Source organism: Nansenia antarctica, assembly GCF_963989245.1.
Source record: "Nansenia antarctica genome assembly, chromosome: 2".
NCBI classification, from domain to species: Eukaryota; Metazoa; Chordata; class Actinopteri; order Argentiniformes; family Microstomatidae; genus Nansenia; species Nansenia antarctica.
The window spans coordinates 66,257,682-66,285,371 of record NC_137675.1 but is presented as its reverse complement, the minus strand read 5'-3'; the positions used below and the strand labels follow the sequence as shown (position 1 = coordinate 66,285,371).

Sequence of the window (27,690 nt, the reverse complement as noted above, 5' to 3'; positions counted from 1 at the left end):
CTCTGTGTTATCTCCTTCTGGCCTCCCGTTGTCATGGTGATATCCATACTTTTGTGAGCACAGAGCGAGTCAGTGTCCTTATCAGAATGTCTTGTGAAAACACAACTATTGAAGTTACACAGTAATATTAGGATTCGATGTACAAGTTAAAATATAGTATTAGAAGAATAGACTTATCATTAATCATTAGTTATGAAAGTATAAAATCAGTACAGAAAAATAGAATATCATAACAGCAGGTGTAAAATGGTTGTTAGCACATAGGTAAAAAATAAGTAATTTACAGGCAGTTTGAATCATAAAACGTTCTTTTAGTCAGGAGCTCGTCTTCTTCTTGTCGCTCAAAAACAGAACCTCTCTTTTGGCTTTGCGTGACCTTCCTATTGTTCTCAACTGACCTCAGTCACATATTATTTAAATGAGCACATAGTACATGATTTATCACTTCTAGTTATTTTAATACAAATTCCCAACAGTTGATCTGCTGATCTGTCGGTAGTTTGTTTACGTGGCATAGTTCTGGTATTTTTCCTGTTTAGTCAGTTTCCTATTGTACAGTATGTCATATGACCTGTATTCTTTGTCTGTTCCATTCTACCAAGCTGGAAAAAAGTGTGAGGCGATTCAGAGAAAAGTTCCACGGCAAGATTGCAGTTGACAAATCAACCCTACTTATGAGGCGCTATGCAAACAACCATCACGAGGTCTCCTTGGAAGTTATCCGGAAGAAAGACAGAGATGGTACAATATAAATGCAAACCCCAATCATGCCACTTTGAGAACCCCATGTCTTTGTATTTAACTTTGCAACTTCCCAAATAAAAAATCCACATACATATTACAGTTAAAATCCACATATAACATTTTCCAGTAACATTATAGGGTTGGCTACATATACAATCTTACCTGACATATTTTCCTTGTGCTTCTGTATTATTCCAGTGTATGCAGATGATGATGAGGACAAACGCTGCCTGGAGACCGATCCGGCTGTTAAGGTTGTCTTAGCAATGATTGGTCGGTTATCATCTGACCCCTCATTGACCTCTTCCTCAGAACATGGTGCAGAGACTTATTATGGCAGAGGAGAGGGAACACCCCACTGTGAGGAGATTTAATTTTGATGGGACAAATCTGTAGAGTCAATGATGAAAGGTGTGTGTGTGTGTGTGTGTGTGTGTGTGTGTGTGTGTGTGTGTGTGTTTGTGTGTGTGTCTGGCATGGGCCTGTACGTACCATGTTTCTTTAGGAGCTGGGGGAGCGTCTGCGAGTCCTGCCTCTTACTGAGATGAATAAGCTCATGTTTGATAATGCCCAGCGTAACCTCACCCCCTCAACCCTGCACCAGTTTGCATGCCAGACCTGTGACAAGCACTGGTGGCGCCGTGTGCCTGAGAGGAAGAAGGTAATACCCCCACCTAGAGACCCCTGGGTTCTTCACTCCTTGTATACTGTGTACTAGGAGTGCAACGGTTCTCGGTTTTATATTGAACTGTACGTTTCGCCATTCACGGTTCAATACGCACTAGAGAATTGTGGCATTTTCGGTTTATGCTGCGTTCCATTCAAAGTCGGGGGTTGATAAAAAAAAACTGTCAACATGGCGAGCAGAGTTGAGAGCATGAATGTGGTTGAGAGGCAACAGTTTGAGGAAGCCCTGGATTCCTACAAATCTGCGGTGTGGGGTCATTTCGGTTTTGGCATTGAATACAATGATGAGGGAACAAAAACAGTGAACAGAAACGTTACTGTCTGCAAGCATTGCTTAACGCGCGTCATATATGCGCTCTCGCCTTGCTGCAGAGAGTGTCGACAAGCTTATCTTTTTACAGAAGAACATCACAATATAGGAATAGATTGGCTAGCTGATATCTAATTGATGTTGCACTTTACATCCTCTGAATACTATAGTCTATACTGAAGTAAAGATATGTTTATTTAAAATAGGCTAAGTGCTACTTTTGAATGTTCCCCTAGATTGTATATGGGTTACCAGCTGTCAAGGCTAGGAGGCACTTATACATTTGAAAGTTTGTTTATTGTTTATATATATTTATATTTTTTATATTATACAATATACCAGTCATATTCTGGAATGTGTCACATGTGTTAAAGGTCCATAAGTATAAGCAAAATAAAGTAAAGTAACAGTTTGTAAATAAATAGTAGCATTTATTTTCTCCTTACGCACAAAACACGTACCGAAGGTACCGAAACCAAACCGAAACCATGACCCAAAAACCGAGGTTCATACCGAACCATGGGCCAACTGAACCTTTGCACCCCTAATGTGTACACACTCATGCCAAACAAACTGCTCAGATTTGAGTCCAGATGAAGTGGTCTAACTTTTCATGCATGCTATTGTAATGTGGTGTGTTAGTGCAGGTGGGTTTCGCATAACCAGTTAATCTATTGTGGTTTCCTCTGGCTATTGTCTCTAAGGTCTCGCGTTGTCATCTGTGCAAGCAGAAATATGATCCTGTCCCATTAGACAAAATGTGGGGTATTGGAGAGTTCCACTGCTCCACCTGCACACGCCTCTTTAGGTAGACTCATATTCAGAATCATAAGATTATGAGAATAACATGAAGCTATTTCTGTGTAATTACATTTCTGAACTTTTTGCTACCTGTGATTGATTTCTCTCTCAGGGGCTTTGGGCGGATGGATCTGGGCTCTCCATGTTACACCTGCAGAACTCTTGTCATCCCAACCCTGATTCTGCCTCCACGCAGGGGTGTGACAGAGGGAGGGTATAGGAGACAGAACCCAAACAACTTTCCAGCTAACGATGGCGACGACCGACAAGGTTACACACACAGAAAAACACACACACACACACACACACACATACACACACACACACACACACACACACACACACACATATGATTGCTGTACAGTTCAATATAATTTGCAGTATGCAGTATTTGAGTATGTTACTAGCAAATACCACAAGGGGGCGTCCTCACACATTGCTAGCTAGTTATTCACCTGCAGAACTTGTCATCCCCACAGGCAGCTCCTCTCCACAAAGGGGAGGGGCAGAACGAGGAGGACAGAGGAGACAGAACCCACACAGCTGCCTTGCTGAGGACTGCTACAACAGACAAGGTTACACCAATGGGTCTCTTCCACACGCACACACACAGACACACACACACACACACGGATAGCTGTACAGCCATGCACAGTGAACGGTTCCTGAACATATCTAGTACAGTTCAATTGCAAAAAGTCTTTAAGTGATTGACTATTGGTATTCAAATCACTTCAAATATGCTGGATATCAACAAAGAGAAACATGCATTACAATCACAATGATGTTGTTCTCCTACCCTCAGAGCCCCATGTTCCTGGGTCAGAGTGTGTCCACCCTCGCAGCCGCGAGAGGAACAGGAAGCCTCAGGTGGTGAACCCCAGCCCAGAGCACGATAGCACAGGCTCCACGGTCAAGACCTGTCTTAGTCAGGGCAGCCTGGAGAACGTTGACCTCCTCATCATGGATGAAATCAAGGAGGAGAATGAGGAAGAGGAGGGCTACAGAAGAGCCCACTCAGGCAGCAGTGCTAGCAGTAGCAGCAGCTAAAGCAGCACTGATACTAGCAGCTCCACAATGATTCACCCCACTATCAAAACATGATTGCTTTCTTAGAGAGATTATTGCTAATACTAGTTTGTGTACAGTTTCTCTCAGAGAGGAAGGGCTCTCAGACTTCACTATCACACTGTCCTTTCATTGTGTAATCCATGGGCAAACATTTCATTGATCACAGTTAAACGTTATAACTGTATATAATTTATATAGCCAATGTTGATGGATTATGAAGAATATGATTCTTTTGTTTTCGTTCATGCTGATTATGTTCTGTTAACCTTCATCCAGTATGTTTGAATGTTCTATAACATTGGAGAGGACTGTTTTTGCACAGGGGTTGGGAGAGTGTCCTTTGTGTCTTTGTGTAAGAAAATAAATCCTTTAAGCTGTTCAGACAACTCAATTCAGGACACGGCTGCTCAGGTTTCATTCTCCAAAGTTACATTTTGTGCAAAACAAATACAGTGCCTTGCAAAAGTATTCACCCTGCTTGGCTTTTTACCTATTTTATTACATTACAACCTGTAATTTAAACATTTTTTTAATCAGAATTTTATTTGATGAATCTGCACAAAATAGTGTTAGTTTTTAAATGAAATGAGAAATATATATATAAAAAAAGAATTTAAAAAAATAAAGAACTGAAAATTGGCATGTGCATAATATATACCAAATGATGCCATGTCCAGGTGGAAACTGCTGCCAATGTCACTCAATGTTTGCTGCTGTCCTGTTGTTTACTTTGCCTGCTGTATGTTGTATGTATCGTCTCTGTAGCACTTGAAGCGGGGACATTAAAGTATAATCAATCAATCAATCAATCAGGGCTGGACTGGGACAACAATTAGGCCCTGGCATTTTTGGCCCAGACAGGCCCACCCCAATCGGTCGGACCACACCCACCAGCACAAAAATACTTGCCTTATATACTCGTCTTATATACTGTGCTGTACAGTCATATGACAAACTGTAGTATTCCCCCAAACCACTACAAAGACGACTACATACAGTAAGCAATGGTACCAGTGCAAGTAGACCAGTGTACTCAGTGATCTGAGAATTTACGAACGCAGCCTTGTTGTTCTAGATTTTTTTTTCCATTATCAACCTATCATTGCGCTTTTAAAAACAAAGCACGCAACTGTCGCGTCTATCTATTCATGGCAACTCTACATTGTGATTTACAAGGGATATTAACTAATATTAAGTAATATTATTACTTGGTTACATTTTGCAATTGATCCGTGGTACACATGCGTGCCGAACCGTGGGGGGCGATCCGTTACACCCCTAACAGCTACCTATATTTTCCTTACCGGGTCAACGGTTACAGGCTGACTCGGCCCCGCTTCTTCTGTATCCTCTCTATCCTCTGTATCTGTCCCCTGCTCCCGCTCCTCCCTGCCAGCCTCCTCTTCAACCTGTTGCTGTTGCTGCTGTGGTAAACTTGAGGGTGCAGCAAACATGTCCCTAATGTTTACACATTTGGCAGCATCTGCTTCGAGTTTCTTTTTGTTTTTCTCCCTAAGTTTTTCCCAGCCTCCCTTCCGTTTTAGTGTGCTTTTGCGCTCCATCTCTCTCAGTATCTATCTAGTAACTATCCAGGCAAACTACATTTATTTTGCCGGCCGGCTCGGCCCAAAACTACCGCGAAACTGAGACGGAGGTCTGGTGCTGCGTGCGTGCGTGACCCCTGACCCCCCCCCCCCCCCCCTTCTCTCTGTTGATTGGGCCAGCCCAGTGTCTGTATCGAAAATTGACCAATGGGCCGCGGTCCCCGATTTATGGGCCGTTCAATGGTAGCTTTCGATTTATGGGCCGTTCGATGGTAGCTTTCGGCCAGGCCGGCTGGTTAAAAAAAAAAAAAAAAAAAAAAAACTTTTATTTTTATTTTTATTTTTTGCCGGTCGGCTCGGCCCAAAACTACCGCGGCCCACCGGGCAAATGCCCGGTATGCCAGATGGCCAGTCCAGCCCTGCAATCAATCAATATGTTGCTCCCCTTCGCGTGAGTCGCGCGTAGCTCGGGCTGTGGTTGTGATAGAGACATGAGCCGGATGTACTGTATGCGCCTGGGTCTCCTGAGAGACCCTGAGTTGTTCAGAGCTTCCTACGCTGAGCGTGCACTGCGTGACGTTTCTGGGTGCGTTCGTAAATGTGCTCTGAGAGCGCCGGAGCGCACACTGGGTTCAACGTCATAAACGGACCAAGTAATTTGATTGGACAAGAGGCATTCCATGAGTGCTGACCAGATTTCCCGCTGTTTTCAAACCGAAGAGACAGCTGCGGTACACGAAGAGGAACTTCAGAGGTAATCAGCTGCAAGCTATGCGATAGTGTGGTTTTATATTTAAAAAAACATATATGAATGTTGTATCCAACGATGTGTGTATAATTCACCAATGAGTCGGTACAACGAAGTGACACATTTGTTCGGTATTTTCGGGTGCTAACTAATGAGTTGACGGCTAGCCGGGTGTTAGCGAGCGAGCTAACTTGTTTAGCTTCATTGGGAACTGCTCCAGTGCCTAGTTCAGACAGAGAGGTAGTGAAAGTTGAGTTGTAGTTTTGTTCAGGTAATAGCTAAAGCCAGATTTGGGACAGTCATCTAGCAAGTAGTAGTAGGTCATTGCATCTAGCCATTTAGCCAAACACCGTTAATATCCATCTCTAACCTAGCTAAAGTCAGCTAAGTTAATCAGTAGCCTAGCTAGCAACGTGATAAGAATATAGCAAGCTACTTTGTCAGTTTGATCATTGCTAATGTTGATTATATGATGGTACATTTCTGTGTTGTACAGTGCATCAACATGTCCCGTCCCAGTACAGCCTCCCCCCAGTCTACCCCGGGCAAGTCTAACCATCCTGGTGGAGGGGGACCCAGGGGCAAAGGGCTGAAAGACATACAAGGCATAGAAGAGGAGGTGAAAATAGGGGTGAACATCTCCCTGGAGAGATTCCAGTACAGCGAGCAGAAAGGTAACGGTGAAATGACAATGAGTGCAGGAGGACAGTTGATTTGTTATTATTTCTTATCTAACATCCCACACTGTCTGGCTCTGCAAGATTAGCCAAGTTCAACGGATTATTTGTGTAGAACTCAATATATCAACTGTATGTCTTTTGATTCCACAGAGATGGAGTTTCCCTCTTCCTTCTCCAGCACTGAGAGGGCCTTCGTTCATCGCCTGGCCCAGTCCCTTGGCTACATCTCTAAAAGCAGAGGGTAAAGCTAGCCAGAATTGCATCCGTTTCCTATCTAGAGTAGGGGTCTTAGAATGGGACTAGTGTATAGTGTTTTGGGAAAATCTGCTTTAGGATACAGCCTGGTCACAGATCTGTATTTGCCTTCACCAACCCCTCTAACAAACGTGACAACATGGGCCCAATCCCTTTTTTTTTTTTTTTTTACCCCTACCCCTCTTTTTTCGAGTGCCCCTCGCTTTTCGACTTGACTCCTCTGAACAGAGTTACAAGGGCTAGTGGTTGAAATCGTCCCCTATGAAATGGGATAACCCTTCATGACCCTGATACATCAGGTCATCAGTAGTAGCATAGAAAAGTATGAACACTCGCGATTTGTACATTTTTTGGCATTTAGCACCTTATTCCAAAGTGTCTTACAACAAATACATTTGACTAACTTTTTAATTGTCTCATATTCAGTAAGGGATCGAGCCGAACCCTCCATATCAGCAAGAAGGACGGTTCTGAGATTCCCCAGTCCATCATGACCTTTCACCTCTCCGAGAATTCCAAGCACTTGGTGCGCAGCCTGCTGCAGGGGTTCCCCATCACCAACAAGGAACGCACTGACCTGCTGCCTCGCGCTGAGAGGTGGTGCTCAGTGGCTCCGGAGCCTGGTAAGTGTGTGTGTGTGTGTGTCTGTGTGTGAGAGTGAGAGAGAGAGAAAAAGAAAGAAAGAAAGAAAGGGGGGTGATCTTCTGTTTCTATCCCTGTGTCTATGTGCCCACACTTATGGAGATCTGAAAGGTTTTGACCAACGTAAGCAAATCCTTTGGGATGGGTCCGACACAGGTTTTTGTGCGTAAGGACCGGGGGAGAGGCTACGGCTTAATTAGAGTTTTACATGAATTGTCTGTCTCACTCACTCAGAGAACAGCCGGGACAAGATCAGAACGTGCGGGCGGCTAGGCAGGGGCGTCCGCCAGGTGCCCGAGAGGAGAAGCCCGTCTGAGCTGGACTCCTTCCGCCGCTCCCTGCCCGTGTACGAACGCCAGGAGGAGATCGTCCAGGTCATCAAATGCAACCGCGTGGTCCTCATCATCGGGGAGACCGGCTCTGGGAAAACCACTCAGGTGAGAGAGAGGGGGCTCTGGGAGAACCACTCAGGTGAGAGAGAGGGAGCTCTGGTAGGGCTTTCACACCGGCAAAGAACCGTGCCGGTTCGCGTTCGGAAACCTCCGAACGTAGGCGCTGTCTGGCGAACAAGCCCGATGAACGCGGGCTCGTTCGCCAGACAGCGCCAACGTTCGGAGGTTCCCAAACGCGAATGCGAACCGGCACGGTTCTTTGCCGGTGTGAAAGCCCTATGGGAGAACCACTCAGGTGAGATAGAGGGGGCTCTGGGAGAACCGCACAGGTGTTTGTCGATATCTCGTTTGCCTTGAGATTTGTGTGAATGCTGAGAATAATTCTTTATCTGTAAACTTAACTGGGAAGTGTTTTTGTTTTTCCCAGATCCCTCAGTTCCTCCTGGACGACGGCTGCAGGAACAGGATCCCGTGTCGGATCCTCTGCACCCAGCCCAGACGTCTGGCGGCCATCGCTGTGGCCGAGCGCGTGGCAGCAGAGAGAGGGGAGACCATCGGCAAGACCATCGGATACCAGATCCGCCTGGAGAGCAGGTAGACACTTCTGTCCTCTTTCACTGTGCGCTGTATTGAAAGTAATTCCTCCAGCCCTGTTATCAAAGAGTTTATTTTTATTTTTATTAGCTTAAATCTCACTGACTCCTCTGGTTGCCCCCTCCCCACCTACCTACTGTACCTCACATTCCATACGTGACAAGTCTCTACATACAGTACCTACTGATATGAATGAGAATAGCCCTGATTGACCTCTCTGTTTTGACCTCCCAGGGTTTCCCCTAAGACTCTGTTGACCTTCTGCACCAGCGGAGTCCTTCTGAGGACTCTGATGTCCGGCGACGAGACCCTGGCCGCTGTCACTCACGTCATCGTGGTAAGCTCTACCATCCCCCGGGCTGGTGGTGGACTAGTGGATAGTGAGTTGGACTGGTGATCAGAAGGTCATGAGTTCAAATCCCACCTGGGAGCCACCACCCTTGAGTAAGGCTCTCAGCCCTAAGTTACTCCAGGGAGACTGTCCCTGTAATCTCTAATCGTAAGTCGCTTTGTATAAAAGCTGCTAAATGGTCAAAATGTCATGTAAATGCTCCACACACGTGGCCAAATGGAACATTGAGAGATCCTGGTTTACCGGAGATTAAGCCCTAGTCCTGGACTAAATACACTTTTCAGTCTGAAAACCTCCATTGAGGATGCATTCTAGTCTCGGGATTAGTCTTCTGTTGTGTCCTAGAAATCAGCCCGAAGCACAGAAAAAGGGACAAAGTGCACCTTCTGTGCAACCACTTCAAAGTGTCCCAAGAAAGAGATTTGACTTAGCCGTATGTCATTTTTATTATAGTTAGCTGTTTTATCTGCAGTACATGGAAACACATAAAAAGTGAGTCATTGATTGGTTACTCCATTGGTGTAATACTAATAGTTTCAACTTCCTGTCTCTCTGTCCAATCAGGATGAGGTTCACGAGCGAGACGGGCTGACTGACTTCCTGTTGACTAAGATGAGGGACATGCTGGAGAAGATGCCCACTCTGAAGCTGGTCCTCTCCAGCGCTGCCCTCGACGTAGACCTCTTCCTCCGATACTTCGGACCCTGTCCTGTCATACACAGTAAGACCACCTTCATCCATAGCAAAGTCAATCAAACCTCATCCATAGCAAAGTCAAACCTCATCCATAACAAAGTCAAACAAACCTCATCCATAGCAAAGTCAAACCTCATCCATAGCAAAGTCAACTTTGATCTTCAGGCAGCCATACTGATTTTGGGTTGCGGATACAGAGATGATGGTACCATTTAGGGTCGTCTCATTTCATATGGGTGATCTCATTTCAAGAGATCATGACTTAACCATGTTACGGGGACTAAAGGCAGCCTTTACTGAAAGTAAGTTTTGGAAATTGATGACTACTATGTTCTGGTCTGTTCTAGTCAAAGGACGACCCTTCGAGGTGAGGCAGCTGTTTCTGGAGGACATCTTGAGGACGACGGGTTACACTAACAAAGACATGGTCACATACAAGACAGAGATGCAGAGAGGTAACCGTCAGTCATATTCTACTGCTTAATTACCTGCTTTCTGAACGTAACCTCTAGAAATGTAAATGTTTGTGTTTTTCCCCTCACAGTAAGTAATCAGTCAATGTCCAGGATGATCAAGCGTGTGTCGTCTCTGTTGTCGTGTGTGTGTGTGTGTGTGTGTGTGTGTGTGTTTGTGTGTGTGGGTGTCTGTGTGGGGGTGTGTGTGTGTGTGTCTGTGTGTGTCTGTGTGTGTCTGTGTGTGTGTGTGCGTGTGTGTGCGTGTGCGTGTGTGTGCGTGTGCGTGCGTGCGCGTGCGTACTCCCCCGCCAGAGGAGAAGCAGCAGACGTCTCTGACAGAGTGGTGTAAGGTCCAGGAGGGGGGCGCTCGCCAGGGGTCTCTGAGAAAGAAGACAGCGCCCTCTTGTGTCCTACAGGAGAACGACCTGCTGGATGACAGGGGACGGAGTCTTCAACCAGCTGGTAAGGAAAAAGGGCAGTTCGGTTTCTTCCTTAGCCATTCTGTGATGCATCTCTCAATGTCTTTTGTTCTCAGTCCATACTGATTCACCAACAGGATCTTGTTTTGATTGATATGTGTACTCTGTGAATGGTGAGGTTGAATGTTAGACGATAGCATTATTATTTTTTCTTAACCATTTAGCAGAGATTAGAGATTACAGGGACCGTCTCCCTGCTGTAATTTAGGGCTATGTGCCTTACTCAAGGGCACACTACTGGTGCTGTTCCTAGGTGGGATTTGAACTCATGACCTCCTGATCACAACATCTTAACACAACATAACAGACATTACAGTATTGTTGAGCACAGTATGTTTCCCAACAGTCAGATGTCCTTGTCTGATTGTCTTGTCAGAATGAGAAGGATGTGTCGTCTCTGGACCCATGGCTGCTGAAGGAGATGGACGCCTGCATCTCTGACATCTTCCTCAACCAGGACGCAGACGCCTTCGTCCAGCTCTTCAACCTCATCCTCAGCGAGAACGTCAGCGGTACGACAGGGCTTTTATTTTTCATCCTTTCTTGTAATATCCTCATTAGCTCCTGTATACGTTGAGGGCCACAGATTAAGCCTAGTTTTTAGATCGTAAATCCCACTTTCAATATAGAACCTCCATTGAAGACGCTTTTTAGTCTAAGATCAAGCTTAACCTGTGTCCTGGGAAACCTGCCCAATGAACACAAAAACCTCTTTGAATGAATGTATGTTATACTAATATAACACAGGGATTGTGGGTAATGTAGTTCCCAGGCTGAGCCTCCCTCCTCTTCCTCCTCTTCAGTGGACTACATGCACAGTGGGACCAGTGTCACTCCTCTCATGGCGGCGGCAGGCCGGGGCTTCCTCAGTCAGATGGAGCAGCTGTTGAGCATGGGAGCCAATGTCAACGTCAAGGCCTCCAACGGCTGGTAAGGCAGCGGACCTGGGTTCGAATAGTATTTGAAATAGTACAGATACTTGACTGTGCTTGATTGAGTTTTCCCTGCACACAATTGAGCCAGTTGAGTAGTTCCAAAATTGCAAACTCCAGGCAGGTTCAAGCCAACAATATTTTCTAATTATTACATTCTAATAGTAATTCGACCCACGTTCTGGGAAGCTGTTACCAGACTACTGTGATTTGTTTTGTCCTCGTTTAATTTTACAACGCCTTTTGTTCAGGACAGAGGAGGCTAGTGAAGATAAACTTTGGAGGACAGGCTTATTGTAACGAATGGAATGGAATGAGGAATGTTATCAACCACGTGCAAATCATACATTACAATGAGGCCTCCTGATTTCTACCTCCATCAGGCCCCTTGGTTCAGGAACACCTGATGATGCAGAGATATGTGAGATGTTGATCAATCCTCTTGTTTTGTTTCAGGACTGCTCTGGACTGGGCCATGCACTTCCAGCAGGCTGACGCATTGGATCTACTAGAATCCTCCCTGTGAGAGCTGTTTAAAATAACATTCCATATTGTGGCCAGGTTAACAAAGAATGACTGATTTAGCCAAACCTAATTCTGCAATGTGAAACAAACTCCAATTAGAGCTGGATATACCCTCATGTGAATGCAAGGAAAAGAAACGGACATAAAAAACTACTAACACAAAAATGCAAACAACTACCACCCCCACCCCCAGGTCGTCGCTGGAGGCTGGGAAGCTGGATGAGTCGTCCCTGGTGCAGGCGGCGGCCGCCACGGAGCTGAGTGCCGAGGACCAGGAGCTGCTGAAGGGCTACCACCACAGCTTCGACGACGAGAGGGTGGACCTGGACCTCATCATGCACCTGCTGCACAAAATCTGCACCAGCTCAGAGGACGGTGAGAGACGGGGCGGGTCGGGTGTGTGGGGCGGCTGGGGCCCCCCAGGGGGGGGGGGGGGGGTTGGGGGCCACTGCTGTGTGCTGGTAGGCAAACTGATAGTAGTCGCTCTATGAGTAGAGGGCTGCAAGGGAATTCTCCTGGCCTGCTTGCGGCTCTGTCATTATGTGAAGCGCATTGAGTCACATCTTGTGAGAAATGCGCTATACAAATAAAACTTGATTTGATTTGATTTGAGCTAGGGCCCCCGAACCAGCAACAAGCTAGCCAGCACACCAACACCACCACCACTATCTCATAAGGGTTGGCTGAAGCCACAGTGATGATGCTGATTATGCATTGAACAATTGGGCTATACAGCATCCAGAAACACTTTATTCAAAATGGAACTTAATTTAGAGTCATGCATATCTTTTTCCTTTTTTGTTTTGTCAGTGCTAGGCCATTTAACAATGATATAAAAGGGCCAAACTAACTTCACACTATGCCTAAACATTGATTGATTTGTTTTAAAATTCAGTTTTTCCATGTTTGCTCTTCCATTCCAGGTGCTGTTCTGATCTTCCTGCCTGGCTATGATGAGATCGTGGGACTAAGGGACCGTATCCTCTACGACGACAGAAGATTCTCTGAGCACTCTCACAGGTAATAATGGCATCAAAACACGCACCTTAGTATGGCACTAACGGTGGGTCACGCTAAAGTAAAAACAGTTAAACAAGGAGTAATTCTGACAACTGTCAACAATTGAATGATTGAATCTTCTGTATATCAAGGAAGCTAATGTTTCTATCCATCAGTCTATTTGGGTTTCGTAGTTATTTTGTTATTGTTGTCATTTGCTACTCATTTTCACAATGTTACTGTGTTTCCTGTTTAGGCACCTAGATTGTAGATTTACACCCAACACTTTAGCAAGTCAGGTTAGAGAGAGTGGGGGAAGCTTCAGTGACATCAATAGATCAACAAAAAATGGCCAAATAAATTACACAATATTCAATACACAGAACTAGGATTTGTTTACCCTCACAAATCCCAACCTTTGTGAGGGTTTTCGGTTAAACCGAAAACCGGGGTTTCTAAAAATAGCAACGGTCCCAAACTATGAAGTAATCTAATTGTGTTGCAACTGTGCTTCTGGTGTTTTCAACATGAATGTATTGTAGTAGTATAATGGGGCTCCATTATTTGAAATTGGCGGCTCAACAATGTCATTTTGAATCCCGTTTAACCGGTTTCTCGGTTTCAAAAACCTGAAACCGTCCATCCCTAGTGTAGGGTTAACCTCAACCAGGGGAGGCTGGTGGAGGTAGAAATCAGAGCACGGGTTCATTGTACCACATGGAACGGAATGAGGAATGGTATCAAACACGTTTTCCTCATTCCCACTCTGAGCATTACAATGAGCCTGTGATTTCCACCTCCACTATTTTTACATTATAACCATTTTTATCCAAAGCGATAACAACAATTAGAGATTACAGGGACGTTCTCCCTGGAGTAACTTAGAGCTAAGTGCCTTACTCAAGTGGTGGTGTTCCCAGGTGGGATTTGACCTTCTGATCACCAGTCCAACTCACTACTCACATCTATTAGGCCACCAGCCTCCCCTGACCTCAACCTGCTTCAGTCTCAAGCCTGTCGTGACATATGTTGTTGCTGGTCCATCAGGTACCAGGTGTTCACCCTCCACTCCAACATGCAGACCGCAGACCAGAAGAGAGTCCTGAAGAACACTCCTACCGGTGTCCGCAAAATAGTACGTCAGCAGTTTCTTTTCATGTGTTTCATACCATTCCTAATTTTTTTCACGTGTTTCATACCATTCCTCATTCCGTTCCATGCATTGCCATGAGCCAGCCCTCCGATTTTCTACCTCCACTAGCCTCCCCTGTCACAAACGCACAAGGTGTAGATGAATACCCTGAGTGTTAACACCCGTGTGTATGTTTTTGTCTTTATTTCAAGATTCTGTCCACCAACATCGCAGAGACAAGCATCACAGTCAACGACGTGGTCTTTGTCATCGACTCAGGCAAGGTCAAAGAGGTACAGTGAGATTCACTTTGAAAACAACACCCTGTGTTATACCATCCCCGGGCCGTTTCTATGGCAGAGTAACAACAACAATAACAACAGTATACTGAGTGCACTCGTTCTTAAGAATTTCAGAGTCATGAACCAATCACCAATGTGTTAACGATGTGTACGTTCCCCCGACGTTTCCCCATGACAGAAGTCCTTTGACGCCCTGAACCACGTGACCATGCTCAAGATGGTGTGGATCTCCAGGGCCAGTTCTCTGCAGAGGAAGGGGAGGTGAGTCCTAGACGTTCAGAGACTCACCATCAGAATCTGATATACTTTATTAATTTCATCCACTGCAAGACTCATGATGATGATATGGAGTGGGTTCTCCTCTGTGCTCCTCGGAAACTCCTGAAATCACACCCTATTGGTTGTTCCTGAGATGGCTCTCAGTGGGGAAACTCATATATTTTTTTTCCTCTGCTCTTTTTGGGGGGGTCTATGGTTTGGTGTTGGAGCATATTTGTTTGTATTGTATTTATTGTTTATATATACGTATATATTTTTATTGTTTATGATGTGAAGCACTTTGAAACATTTGTCTATGTAAAAAGTGCCTTTCATTGAGATCTCAGAGTAATACAAATTTCCTAGTGGGACCTTTCTGAGTTCACCATTCCTGAGCAACACTTAAATGCAGCAGAAGTCTCATTATGTTTCATTATGTTTTCTATGAAACCCTAGTTGAAAACTAATGTCTCCTCAGAGCTGGGCGTTGCAGGCCGGGGATATGCTACCACCTGTTCAGTCGCCTCAGGTTCAAAAACATGCTGGAGTACCAGGTCCCTCAGCTGCTGAGGATGCCCCTGCAGGTACGTACATGCTAACACAATCACACACACACACACACACACACACACACACACACACACACTAAAACACTCATACACACACTAACACACACACTGGCATAGTTTTATTTGTAGGGTTGACTTCTCTCCCTCCTCCAGAAACTCTGTCTCCACACCAAACTGCTGGCTCCCATCAACTGTCCCATCGCTGACTTCCTGGCCAAAGCACCTGAGCCTCCCCCCGCCATCATTGTTAAAAACGCTGTGCAGATGCTCAAGGTAAGAGACGCTAGCTTCCCCCACAACCCCTCACTCCACACTGTTGTTGTCTGCATATCGGATTTAAGCAGTACTTCTGTGTGCAGCCAGGCCGTCGACATATCCTGCATGTAATCCTTCTCTCTCTCTCACCCATCCTTCCTGTCAATCTCTACTTGTCTCTATCCCAATAAAGCCGAAATGCCCTAAAACATATTTAACAAAAGAATAGAATAATGTCCAGTCATTGTGTTGTTTTGTCCCAGGTGTTGGGTGCGGAGGAGCAGTCGTCAGGCCTCCAGCAGCCCACTGGCATCGGCCAGCGGCCGCGCTCCATGTCCTCTGAGGAGCCCCCCCAGACCGCCGCCTCCTCGAGGAGCAGCAACAGCAGGCGGACCCCCGCCTCCAACGACACCGCCGACCTGCTGGACGACTCCCACACACCCACATGGCACGGACAGGTAGCCAGCAACACATCTTAACGTTAAGAGATAAAAGAACGTTGAGCAACTGTGAATTGAATGTTTTATCTCTGTCGTCTCCAATGATAATATTTAAAAATATATATATATATATATTGTGAGGAAAGGAATAACGAGGAAGATGGTCTAGTCGTCTAAATGTAGTTGTTTGAATGGCAGCAGCTCCCTATAACAGGAGACTTGACCTGAGACACACACAACCACAAATAGGCTGGACGTCAACCGATAGAAAGAGAGTTGCGTACTCACTCCCATGCTAATGAGTGATTCCCCATGATGCTAATGAGTGATTCCCCATGATGCTAATGAGTGATTCAACCAAGCTGCCTCCTTCTTCAAGGTTTCACTCTGTGCCTGACCTCAAACACACATGGCTATTCGGTTGTTAAGTCGTGACGTGTTTCCGGGTCCAACGTTGGCTGAGGCTCTCTCTTCGAAATGCCACAGTGTTGTGTCCCTTGTTGTATGAATAGATCCTAGTCTAAAAACGATTGAACTGTCGATTGAACCCCCCCCCCCCCCCAGGTCCTCCAGGCTGTCCCCAGCCCTCCTCCAGCCTAAACCCTCCCACAGCAGAGACAAGCCCTTGCTTCACTCCAAACGCTCGTCAGACGACCACTCCTCCACCAAGTCCACTGACTCCTGTAACAGCCCCTCGCCCACCTCCTCAGGAAAGGTACACACATCCACACACGCTCACTCACTCACTCACTCACTCACTCACTCACTCACTCACTCACTCACCCCACCCACCCACTCACACACACACACACACACACACACACACACACACTCACTCACTCACCCCACCCAACCACCCACCCACTCACTCACACACACACACACACACACACACACACACACACACACACTGACTCTGTAGTCTTTATCAGCCCCCATAACGGCTAACCTCCTCTGGCAAGGTACACACACACACACACACACACACACACACACACATGCTCACTCACCCAACCCACTCACACACACACACACACACACACACACACACACACACACACACACACACACAGACTCTGTGGTCTTTACCAATCCCTATAACAGCTCACCTCCTCAGGAAAGGTACACAGAAAATGATTTCCACACAAACTGTCCTCCATCCATTCACTCACTTCTTCACTCTCACCCTCCCCTTTCTTCCATCCCTCGTCTCCACCCGGGGCCCCCCCACCCTCTAGTGCTCCAAGCCCCTCTCCCCTCGCCAAGGCAGTGCAATGGTGCGTTACTTCATCATGAAGAGCTGTAACCTGAGGAACATCGACATCTCCCAGCAGAAAGGCATCTGGTCCACCACTCCCTCCAACGAGCTCAAACTCAACAGAGCTTTCCAGGAGGGCAGCCTGGTGCTGCTAGTCTTCTCTGTCCAGGGCTCGGGACACTTCCAGGTACAGCATGTTCCAGAACATGAGGAGAGTGTCTGGTAGATTGTGTGACCTGGATGGAATTTGATCTGGAAGGCATTGAATTAAGTCCCTTTCACACATACGAGCCTTCCCAGTAGATTCCATGCAATTTCCCGTGGCGGTGTATGTCTGAATGCGTCTGACCAGGGAAATCCGCTCGGGCAATTACCCTGGTCGAGACCATGTATAATTCCATGGAAAGTACCGTGTCATGGTATGTCTGAACGGAAGCCTGAACATTGCCTGGTCAGTCTCCTTTCACAGCTGTCCTGCATCGCGCAACCAGCAGGCATAGTTAGCTAGATTACTTACTTAGCTAGCTTACTTGTACTTCAAATGTACATCTTATGATATAGAAGCAGTGCACACACACCGTCTCCTCTCAGTTATCTTGCATCGCGCATAGCCCGCAGCGCAGAGCGCATATGTATAACTTGTATTATGCTTATCACCAAGTTCTCCCATACTGTGCTTATGGACTAGTATAGTATGTTTATATCAACAGTAATCAAGTGCTTTAGTTGGCGAGCGAACATGGTGATGGTAAGCGCTGGTAATACGAGTTGACGCGCTGGAACGAGACAGGCGCGCGAGACCGCCACACACCCTTATCTGCCACATATCATACCTCCGTCCCACATGTATTAATGCCCGGTCGACACAGCTTGGGATTCCATGGAAATTACAGGGAACTATGTGTGAAAGAGCCTTTAGAAAGTCTGGGGTTGTCATGTACTTTATAGGTGTGTGTTTGAGAGACTGTCAGAGAGAGAAACACACACACAACACACAACTGTGCATCAGACAGAGAGCGAGAGCGCAGACTCAAATGTTGTTGTTTTGTCTCAGGGCTACGCGAGGATGACGTCTGACATCGGCCAGGAGCGCTGCCAGGACTGGGGGTCCACTGGGCTGGGGGGGGTGTTCTGCGTGGAGTGGATCAGGAAGGAGAGCCTGCCGTTCCAGTACGCCCACCAGCTCCTCAACCCCTGGAACGACAACAAGAAGGTGCAGATCAGCAGAGACGGACAGGTGAGAGAGAGAGAGAGAGAGAGAGAGAGAGAGAGAGAGAGAGAGAGAGAGAGAGAGAGAGAGAGAGAGAGAGAGAGAGAGAGAGAGGTGCGACAGATGTTAGTACGCACGTCACATTATCCCTCTCACCTCATTTCTGGACAATTTCTATTATAATTGTGATTATTATCTACTATTTCATTCTCGCTTTCCCTTTCTTGGGTCATTATTGTTTTCGCTCACTCTCCTCCTTTTTGGGTCATCCTTTGTTCCCTCCTTCTCTCTGAGTCATCCTACCCTCCCTCCCTCCATCCTCACCTCTCTGTCTCTCTCCTCCCCCCCCCCCCCCCCTCCTGTTGGAGTTGGAGTCCCAGGCTGGAGGTCTGCTGCTGCAGCTGTGGGACAGACTGTCAGGGAAGCAGCAGCTTCAGCAACACGAGGTACACAACAGGCTACCACTTCCACAGGCCTCGTCTTTACCAGCAGACTTCATAGCATTACACATAAACACACAACAACAACAACAACAACAACAACAACAACAACAGCAACAGCAACTACAGCAACACAAGGTACAGCCGACCTACAACCACAGACCTCCATTTTAGGAAGTCTTCGTTAAGTTATGAAATGTTTTACTTATTATTATTATTATTATTATTATTATTATTATTATTATTATTAAGTAGTAGGGCCCCGTAAGCAGTTGTCTCTCCCTCTCCTCAGCCATGAAAGGTTGCGCTGCTTCGATGAAGACTTGAAGAACCTCCCTCCCTCCCTGACTGTGAAGCAGAAGTTTGCAGTTAATGTTCAGACTGTTGGTCACTTTTTTCAGATGCGATAATGTTATGTTGATGTATGTTGAAGGATACGAAAGAGAAACTGGCGGAAGCTGTCGGAATGCTTTGTTTACAGGAATGTTAAATGTTAAACCTGGGCAGTGTTTTATATCTGTTTAGTTTATCCCTGATAAAAGTAGGGAAGGTTTAAAACCACAAATTGTTCATTTTTTTAATGGTTTTACTGTTGAAGTAATATAAAGGTACTGTTTTATATCACAATCCCTTGAGTGCTTGTGGGTCATTCTTCTGCATCCACGTGTCCTTCTTAGGCATAGAATAGCTGAACACACTGAATCCACATGTCAGTTCTTTTTTTATGTGACCTAGGAAACACACACACTTCAATAGTGCAAGTAAAGATTTATTTGCTACATATTTACATTCTTTCCATTCTTTCCATATCCAGTGGATTGTACGATGCATATTTGAACTGAAGCATTAAGACAAATTACTCACTTTAAACATACATTTTAGAGCTTATAGTTTACTCACTCACTTCCTCCAGCTGTGTGTCTGTGTGTGTATGTATATGTGTATATGTGTGTTATACCAGGCATTTTTTTTTTTTTGCAGCAGTAACGTTTGTATGGATGTGTAGTGAATTGGGTTCTCATGTCAGGCAGGGACAGTGGTTAATTTTCATTACTGAGGTCGCCCCCTGTTGGTGGCGTGGAGCATTCTCAGCAGCATAACCCCCGCTGAAGCTCCAAGGGTTTCCTTCTGCTCTTCGGCAGGCCAATGTTTACTATCACCAAGGCAGTCTGGGTCCAGTGTACAGCCCTCTGCAGAAATATAAAATACATTAATCACACATATTTATACAGCATGATTTGTAGCTCTGGCCTTTTGCCTGGAGTGTGTATGTGTGTGTGTGTTGGTGGGTGAAGTGGTTTGAAGGCAGTAGAGGAGTGGGATAGCCTGGAGTGTGTGTTACCAACCAGTGTACGAGCAGAGACAAGGGCAGGTTACATGGGGGAGAGAGGGTGATGCTTGTGTGGTATCAAGAGGTAGGGAGTGTGGAGCAGGGGGGGCTGGTGGAGGTAGATATCTGAGGACATGCTCATTGTAATGCATGGAGTTGAATAGGGAATTGTATCAAACATGGTACTGGTACCCAGGGCCGTTTGGGAGATATGCGAGGCCCTGTGCGAAGTCAGATTTGGGAGGCCTTTTATTAATTTTAATTTAATTTAAATTTGGCCATTTAGCAGACGCTTTTAATCCAAAGCGATTTACAATTAGGAATTACAGGGACATTCCCCCTGGAGTAACTGAGGGCTAAGTGCCTTACTGAAGGGCACACTAGTAGCGGTGGTGTTTCAGGCGGGATTTGAACTCACAACCTTCCGATCACAAGTCCAACTCACTACCACTAGACCACCACTACCTCAATTATGTAGGCTACTATTATAACCGCGTGACACGCACGCACCGATATATGGCAAGAAATGCGCTCACACGCTGTGCTGATAGACAATAGAATATCTACTTATTTAGATAGTTTACAACCATGTTTGTTTCATTTCAAACCTTTTATACTCGTAAAGGATTAGGATTTAGGATAAAGCAGTCATCATACCCAACATTAAATACGCACAAGCCATTATTGACATGAATAGAGATGTTACTCACCACCATGCAGGGGCGCCGCTAAGGGGGTGGTAAGTTAGGACGATTCTAAGGGCCCAGCACTGACAGGGGCCCATGAGAATCTTTTAAAAAAAAAATGTATAAATATTATTATTATTATTATTATTATTATTATTATCATAAGGACGTTAATGTAGCCGAATTCAAATTATAATTCTATGTATTAAAAAAAGTCACAAAAGAAACAAACTGGAGTTTTGTTTCTCTATGTTTAACAAAATGAATCTTGATTATTTACCCCTCTATTTATTCACTGCATGATTCAGTCCACCACGCGTGAGCTGCTAGACTAGAGGAACGTTACCGCCAATATTCTGACCAGGTTTCCATGACCAACACGTCCTGCTGTAGTATGTGTGTGGGACAGATGGAGGACAGCCAGATTGGAAATGCATCAAATGTACGTGTGCGTGCGTGGACGATGTCGTGAAAGGCAAAGCCAAAGTCAGGGTCTCAAAAGAGAAAAGTAAAAAAAATCACTAAAAACAGTGGTTTAGTGATCTAATCACTGCGTGGATGATCTCGCTATAGCTAATTAACATTAACTTCAAGTATAGTTAACTTACAGTGCACTGTCAGTATAATTTCAGTATAAATGTATGAGATGAGGGCAATTTTGGTCCAAATATAGGTTATTAGAGCTCAGTGAATTTGTATCCAGCAGCTATGCACTCTTGCTAGTATAATGTTACATGCTAATGACGTCATGCACAGATGCACCTCCCAGTTGAAGGAGAAGGAGGTGGGCAGTAGGAGTTTGGGGTTAACAAACATATTTAGAATATTTTAATGTATGCTGCATTACCATGCAAGCATTGAATACAACTTTAGCTAATATTCATATTTAGTTAATAGTTCTTCCAGTAATTGCAATAACATTGACCACTGGCATCTTAGTAATATTGTTAGCTAGCTAGATAACATTTAAGTTAGCTAATCTGGTGTAATGTATGTATTACTATGTTAATACTATTATAGGACATCTTATGAATTATGTACCTATGGATACTCCATGCCAGGGCCCTCTTCAAGCAAGGCAGCCAGAGAGGAGAGCAGAGGTGGTGGGGTAGTGGTGGTCTAGTAGTGGATAGTGAGTTGGACTTGTGATCGGAAGGTTGTGAGTTCAAATCCCGCCTGAAACCACACCACTACTAGTGTGCCCTTGGGTAAGACACTTAGCCCTCAGTTACTCCAGGGGGAATGTCCCTGTAATTCGTAATTGTTTGGATTAAAAGCGTCTGCTAAATGGCTAAATTAATTAAAATTTAAAAAATTAAGAGGTAAAGAGGCAGAAGAAGAGCAAGAAGTAACAAAGGACAATGACAGCAGCAGCACAGCAAGTTGGCTTTATCACTAGATTTCAAGGATCTTATTAAAGATTTTGCTACTAAGAAGGCCCAGCGTTTAGCTTTGATTTGATTTGATCTCTTTACTCCTATCTTGAATCGTTGTGCATTAGGCTAGATATAGTTTTTAGCTCTCCAGGTATACTATTCCACAGTACTGCCGCAGTGTAAAAATAAAAATCTTCCCATTTCACATTCAATTTCGCTGGCACCATGTCTGTGTTGCTCCCTCTTGTACAAGACACGTTTGTCTTTGTGTGAAACAAGCAATGCTGAGTCAGTAAATATCTCTCTGCTGTAATTCTTCATTGATCTAATCCTGACAGTATTATGGCCAACTGATCTTTACAAGATCTACATTTATTTAGACACAATACCACCCCATTAAAATTATATTTTTTACTTTTTGTGTGATTTATACTTTTATAATTGGGTTCCAATCTTCATTTAATTATACTTTTGTCCTTGTGTTGTTCAAGTCTTAATTTAATAAGTTAAAGAATGTTGAGATTTCTTTGCTGAATTGTTGATTCCTGTATTAACTGTAATTTTAAATTACATTTACAAAAGATGTCCATCATTGGATTTCTTGCAGTGCATCAATAGTTCATCAACTTCAACTGGGTTTAGGTTGATGGGTGGTTTAGGTGGGGGGGCCCAAAATGATATTCTGTCATGGGGCCCAGAATCTCTAGCGGCGCCCCTGCCACCATGTAGGCCTATCCTTGATGTTGAAAAGCTTACAGCAAAAGCAAAAAAGACATGTCCCGTTTTTGAGTTTTTTCCCCATTTGGTAGTTTTCGGAGAAATAAAGTTTCACTAAAGTTTCTGTTATCATTATTTTTAGGATAACTAAATCCAGGTTTCATCTTTGGGGGGCCTCTTCTAATGATCATATCTGTAAATTCATTATTATTATATAGTATTAAAAATGAGCAATTCAAATTCAAATGTCAGTAATTCAAATTCAGTTTCGAGTGGCACAGATCTCTGCCCATATATATCTTCTCTCTGCCTGCATCAACTTCTGTATGTATTCCCCCCCCTAGAGGGAGGTGTTGCTACAACCTGTAGCCTAAAGGAGGCCTTCATTTAAAAAATAAATAAATAAATCAGCCATGTTTGGAGAGGAAGTAACAAATGTGAAAGAGTTTAAAACATTATGATAAATTAATAGATTATTATTCAACATTATGATGAATTCCATACAATGGATTGATTATGTTTTAAACAATAACAGGGTAGTAACTTCTGAGTAAAAAGCATTTGCAAACAAATAATACAGGTTGTTGAAACCGAAGTCAATTAGGATTTATTTTATTTACAAAACAAGTTTTCTTTATAGAGACATCATCATAATAATGCGCATATCATAAAAATAACTCCGGTCGCTGGACCCAAGTGACAAACAGTTAAGAAATTAGAGAGAGCCGCACGCTAAAAAATATTTTAATTTACAAAAAAGTAATATATTCATTCATTCATAGCCATTCTATACAAGGTTCTTCACAAGGTTCTTCAATGTTCAGGACAGTAGAGTGCCTGTGCTCTGGTCAGGCCAAGCTGCTCCTCCTCCAGAGACTGCTGGATGTGGACCGTCTGGCGGCTGACCAGGGAGGACAGCTCCAGCAGTGCTGAGAACTCCCTGAGGGGGAAGGACACCCTACGGTCAGAGGAGCTACCCACACCAAAGTCACATCACAACAAGTCATTCATTTCATATCCTCCTCGTTTCTTTCACATTGCCTGTCCATAGTGTCAATTTACTTAGATTCCATTCACAAATGAATCATCAAGCGCTGGTTTCCTAGACTGTCTAGTCCTAGATTAAAACACAATGAAGATTAATTCTTTCTGTTGAAAGTATCAGTCAGAACTAGGCTTAGTCTGCAACATTTGCAAAGTAGAGACTAAAAGGCTAAACACATACCCTTCATTTGAATGCCAAAAAATCATCAAGTTAAAGTACAAGATTCACTAACCAGGACTCAATTGTTTGTTACCAGTCACATCAACAGACTAACTTAAGCAGTGACAAAACTAATGTATGCATGTCTATCTGTGACGAAAAAAGTTTCCAAAAAGAGAAATAAAGCATTCATTCATTTCTACTGATACTCTGTGGTCATACCCTGAGAGCTGCTCACTGATGTCCTGGGCAGCAGTCTTCACCCCCCTCAGGCACTCAGCAGAGGTGGCGTTGCCATGCAGAGCTCCCAGGGTGCACTGCTGTAACACTTCCTCACTCTCCTTCAGGCTCGCCTCCGCTTTACCTGAGAGGGCGAGAAGAACCGTGGGTTTCATCACAGGCATGGTCACCAGGAATGACCACAAACACTGTAGACAATCGCCTTTTTTACGTGTAGAAAACTTGACCCTCTTCAGGATTCCATTTCACAGTTTTTTTTTCTTTATCAAATGCTCTTAACTCTGCTGTATTGACTGAAGGAAATAAACTTAAACCAACCCAGGAATTCTCTTCTGTCCCCCTCAATGTGGAGGTTCTTTACAGGCAGCTCATGGCGGGTGGTGTCCACTGCTGTGCCAAAGGATTTGTATTCTTCTGTGAAGCGCTGGGCAGCCGCAGCCACAGGAGTTAATGCTGCGATCTGAGGACAATAGAGCACACACATATTCCTCATCAAAGCCTGGAGCTGATGACAGACTTGGATGTTTCAATAAACCTTTTCAATGCCACTTTAAAAATCACAAATCATTCATTTAGTATCAGTTGAAGATACAAAAAAAAAAAGACGATAACACAATTGTTCAACACAAGTTGTTGACATTAAGTCAAATCAAAATGCCATGGGAGAGAAATCAAACGGCTCAGAAACAGGCCTCTGACCTGCAAATCCAGCAAGTCATTCATCTGCTTGCGCTTTTCCAGAAGAAGATACTGGCGCTTCTTCTCATGGACCTGCTTGCGTAGCTTCTCCTCTTTCTCCGTCATTGCTAGGATACGCCCCTCCGCTTGTGCCTTCAACTTCTCTGTGTTACTCTCCATCTGATTTCAAACACCAGTCCATCATGATAAGAGTCATGAAGGTAATAACATCTACTGCGATAATAATCTATATCATATATGCCATTTAGCTGTGAGTGCATACATGTCAGTATATATGGGATTCCCAGTGGGAATCAAACCCCCAAGCTAAGCGTTGTTAGTGCCATGCTCTACCAACTGAGCCACAGTGGACCACATGACGCTGTCCCACTTGGCTGTCTTGAAAATAGACAAAACAATAATCGTTTTTTCCTCAAACCTTGGCTGTGATGTAGGTTAACAGGAATGTTTGCATTTCGACAATTCTCTTCTCATCTTCGCTGTTCCTCTGAGGTTCTCCTGCATTCTGTAACACTGTCTTCTCTGAAAAACAGGTAAAGAAAAGCATGGGACTGGGTGTTATTACCACTTCACATTCATCAATCACCTTCATGACCTGAATTAGAGTGAAATATACCTGTCTCCCTTGTAAAAGAGGTATTTTGTCCTATAATATAATAATATATGCCATTTGATGCTTTTATCCAAAGTGACTTACATTGCAGTGAGTGCATATACATTTATCAGAATATATGGTCCCAGCGGGAATCAAACCCCCAACCTAAGAGTTGTCAGTGCCATAAAACGAAAATGAATGGAGTTTACCTCTAATGATTGAAAGATCAAAGTCTGGGCGCTTAACGTGGCCGTCTAAGATTGTGGATTGTAGCACACTTAGTCCCATTTGTGAAGTCTCAAGTAGGCTGGACATCATTGCTGAAAGATAAACAGGGTTAAGTGAATGGCAGTACGCTCACAAACCAAACACCTTTTCATAATATTATGCCCACCATTATCGACCTGGGGGGTATTCCATCAACGTCGCTAAAGGAAAATCTAGGACTTTGCTTTTGAGACGTTGATGGAATATCCCACAGGTCAATAATGGTGGGCATAATATTATTATTAAAGTTGATGGAATACCCCCCTGGTGGGATCATAGCATGACATCAATGCCCAAAATATAGGAACATCAAATAAGCATAGTGTTTCTGTCTCTCTCACTTTCTGTTTACACACAATTTTTCTTATTATACACAATGCCTCAAACAAAATATACTGCGGATAATAAAGTTATCATCTGATCTAATGGTAAACATAAACATGGTTATTGTCAGGGGTTATGGTATGGACAAACTTAAAAGGAAATCACTTATTCATGACGTACGAGTTGGAAGACTTTGAGGCGCCATTGAGCGTCTTGGGGGAGTGCCCATCCGTGGTTTAACCCCACCCGGCTTCTGAGGCTGGCCTTGGTGGCAACACATTGGTGGTCTCATTGGTCAGTGAGCTGCTCTGTGGATAGACAGAGGGATGCAACCGGATAGAATGTTGATATGTTAGAATCAATTCAATGCTTTGTGAGATTTTACTATAAATTCAGACAGTAGGCAATAGACTAGATTTGCTAAATGCATTATCTCAAAATGCAACATCTCCAAAGGGTTGTAGTTTCTCGTAACCAATGACAAAAACAAAAAGCATATATAGGCCTAGAGGTAATTAATGAGACAAGTCATGAACTAAAACATCTTACCTTAGAAAGAGGTGCTTTTGCAGGCTGCAGGTATCGAGACTTCACTGCTGTACTCCCAGCTGAGGACGAGGAGAATGTTATTTGTAGCATCAGAACTTTTGATGAATATGACAGTTTCATGAAACTTTAAAAGTGTATTTCACAAAGGCAACGTTAGCTAGTTCAATGAAACTTACATTTGATTTTCTTTCTAGCTCCATTGTTATTGGGGTTGCTGTTGTCGCTCTCTTTAGAACTGCAAGAATTTGAACAAAAGTTAGGGAATTGTCATTACAACCCTCCACACTGCACGGCAATACTTATTTGTAATTACTTCTGTCAGTTAACAACAAAAACATTAGCTGCGTTCGTAAATTCGCTCTGGAAATCTGATCAGCACTCATGCAATGCCTCTTGTCCAATCAAATGACTTGGTCCCTTTATGACGTTGAATCCAGTGTGCGCTCCGGCGCTCTCAGAGCGAATTAACGAACGCAGCCATTAGCACAGCAGCAGAGAGCTCCACTGGTAGCGGCTGCGTCTAGCCTGTTCACATCATTCTACTGCAGTACATACATATATCTTTTATCTAATTTGTAAATAATATAGTTCGGTACCTTTCCAAATCAGCAGGAGTTGTTTTTTAAATGTTATATTAAAAGGCATCCCATTGTTTTTGGTTTTAAGGCGGGGCTACGTAGGCAGAAGAACACTTCTGTTCTTCAAAAGAAATCCTCTCCTCCTCCTCTCCTCTCCTCTCCTCTCCTCTCCTCTCCTCACCTCTCCTCCTCTCCTCTCCTCTCCTCTCCTCTCCTCTCCTCTCCTCTCCTCCTCCTCTCCTCTCCTCTCCTCTCCTCTCCTCCTCCTCTCCTCTCCTCTCCTCTCCTCTCCTCTCCTCCTCCTCTCCTCTCCTCTCCTCCCATCCCGTCCGTCTCTCTGTCCGTCCGTCCGTTC

The 27,690-nt window shown here is 44.4% G+C and overlaps 2 protein-coding genes and 1 pseudogene across 3 annotated transcripts; 2 read left to right on the top strand and 1 right to left on the bottom strand.

Annotated features, from left to right (window-relative positions):
- Positions 1–566: 566 nt before the first annotated feature.
- Positions 567–3,592, top strand: shfl (shiftless antiviral inhibitor of ribosomal frameshifting; the record flags this gene model as incomplete). The annotated part of the gene is made up of 7 exons (XM_080523306.1): positions 567–741; positions 943–998; positions 1,250–1,405; positions 2,446–2,549; positions 2,655–2,756; positions 3,041–3,117; positions 3,348–3,592. The coding sequence occupies 7 exons, from the start codon at positions 567–569 to the stop codon at positions 3,590–3,592; spliced, it is 915 nt and encodes a 304-aa protein (XP_080379432.1).
- A 2,818-nt stretch (positions 3,593–6,410) lies between these two features.
- LOC308150480 (3'-5' RNA helicase YTHDC2-like) lies at positions 6,411–19,068 on the top strand (annotated as a pseudogene). The gene is made up of 25 exons: positions 6,411–6,579; positions 6,736–6,826; positions 7,267–7,463; positions 7,717–7,919; positions 8,302–8,468; positions 8,703–8,805; positions 9,385–9,541; positions 9,864–9,971; positions 10,284–10,433; positions 10,827–10,962; positions 11,254–11,380; positions 11,839–11,904; positions 12,101–12,282; positions 12,831–12,927; positions 13,954–14,041; positions 14,251–14,331; positions 14,519–14,601; positions 15,077–15,182; positions 15,321–15,440; positions 15,686–15,870; positions 16,427–16,577; positions 17,101–17,307; positions 18,175–18,357; positions 18,699–18,776; positions 19,063–19,068. The product of its transcript is annotated as a 3'-5' RNA helicase YTHDC2-like (transcript).
- A 4,624-nt stretch (positions 19,069–23,692) lies between these two features.
- LOC308150479 (HAUS augmin-like complex subunit 8) lies at positions 23,693–25,181 on the bottom strand (the record flags this gene model as incomplete). Its single annotated transcript, XM_080523305.1, has 4 exons — positions 23,693–23,819; positions 24,306–24,447; positions 24,642–24,783; positions 25,023–25,181. The coding sequence occupies 4 exons, from the start codon at positions 25,179–25,181 to the stop codon at positions 23,693–23,695; spliced, it is 570 nt and encodes a 189-aa protein (XP_080379431.1).
- Positions 25,182–27,690: the final 2,509 nt, after the last annotated feature.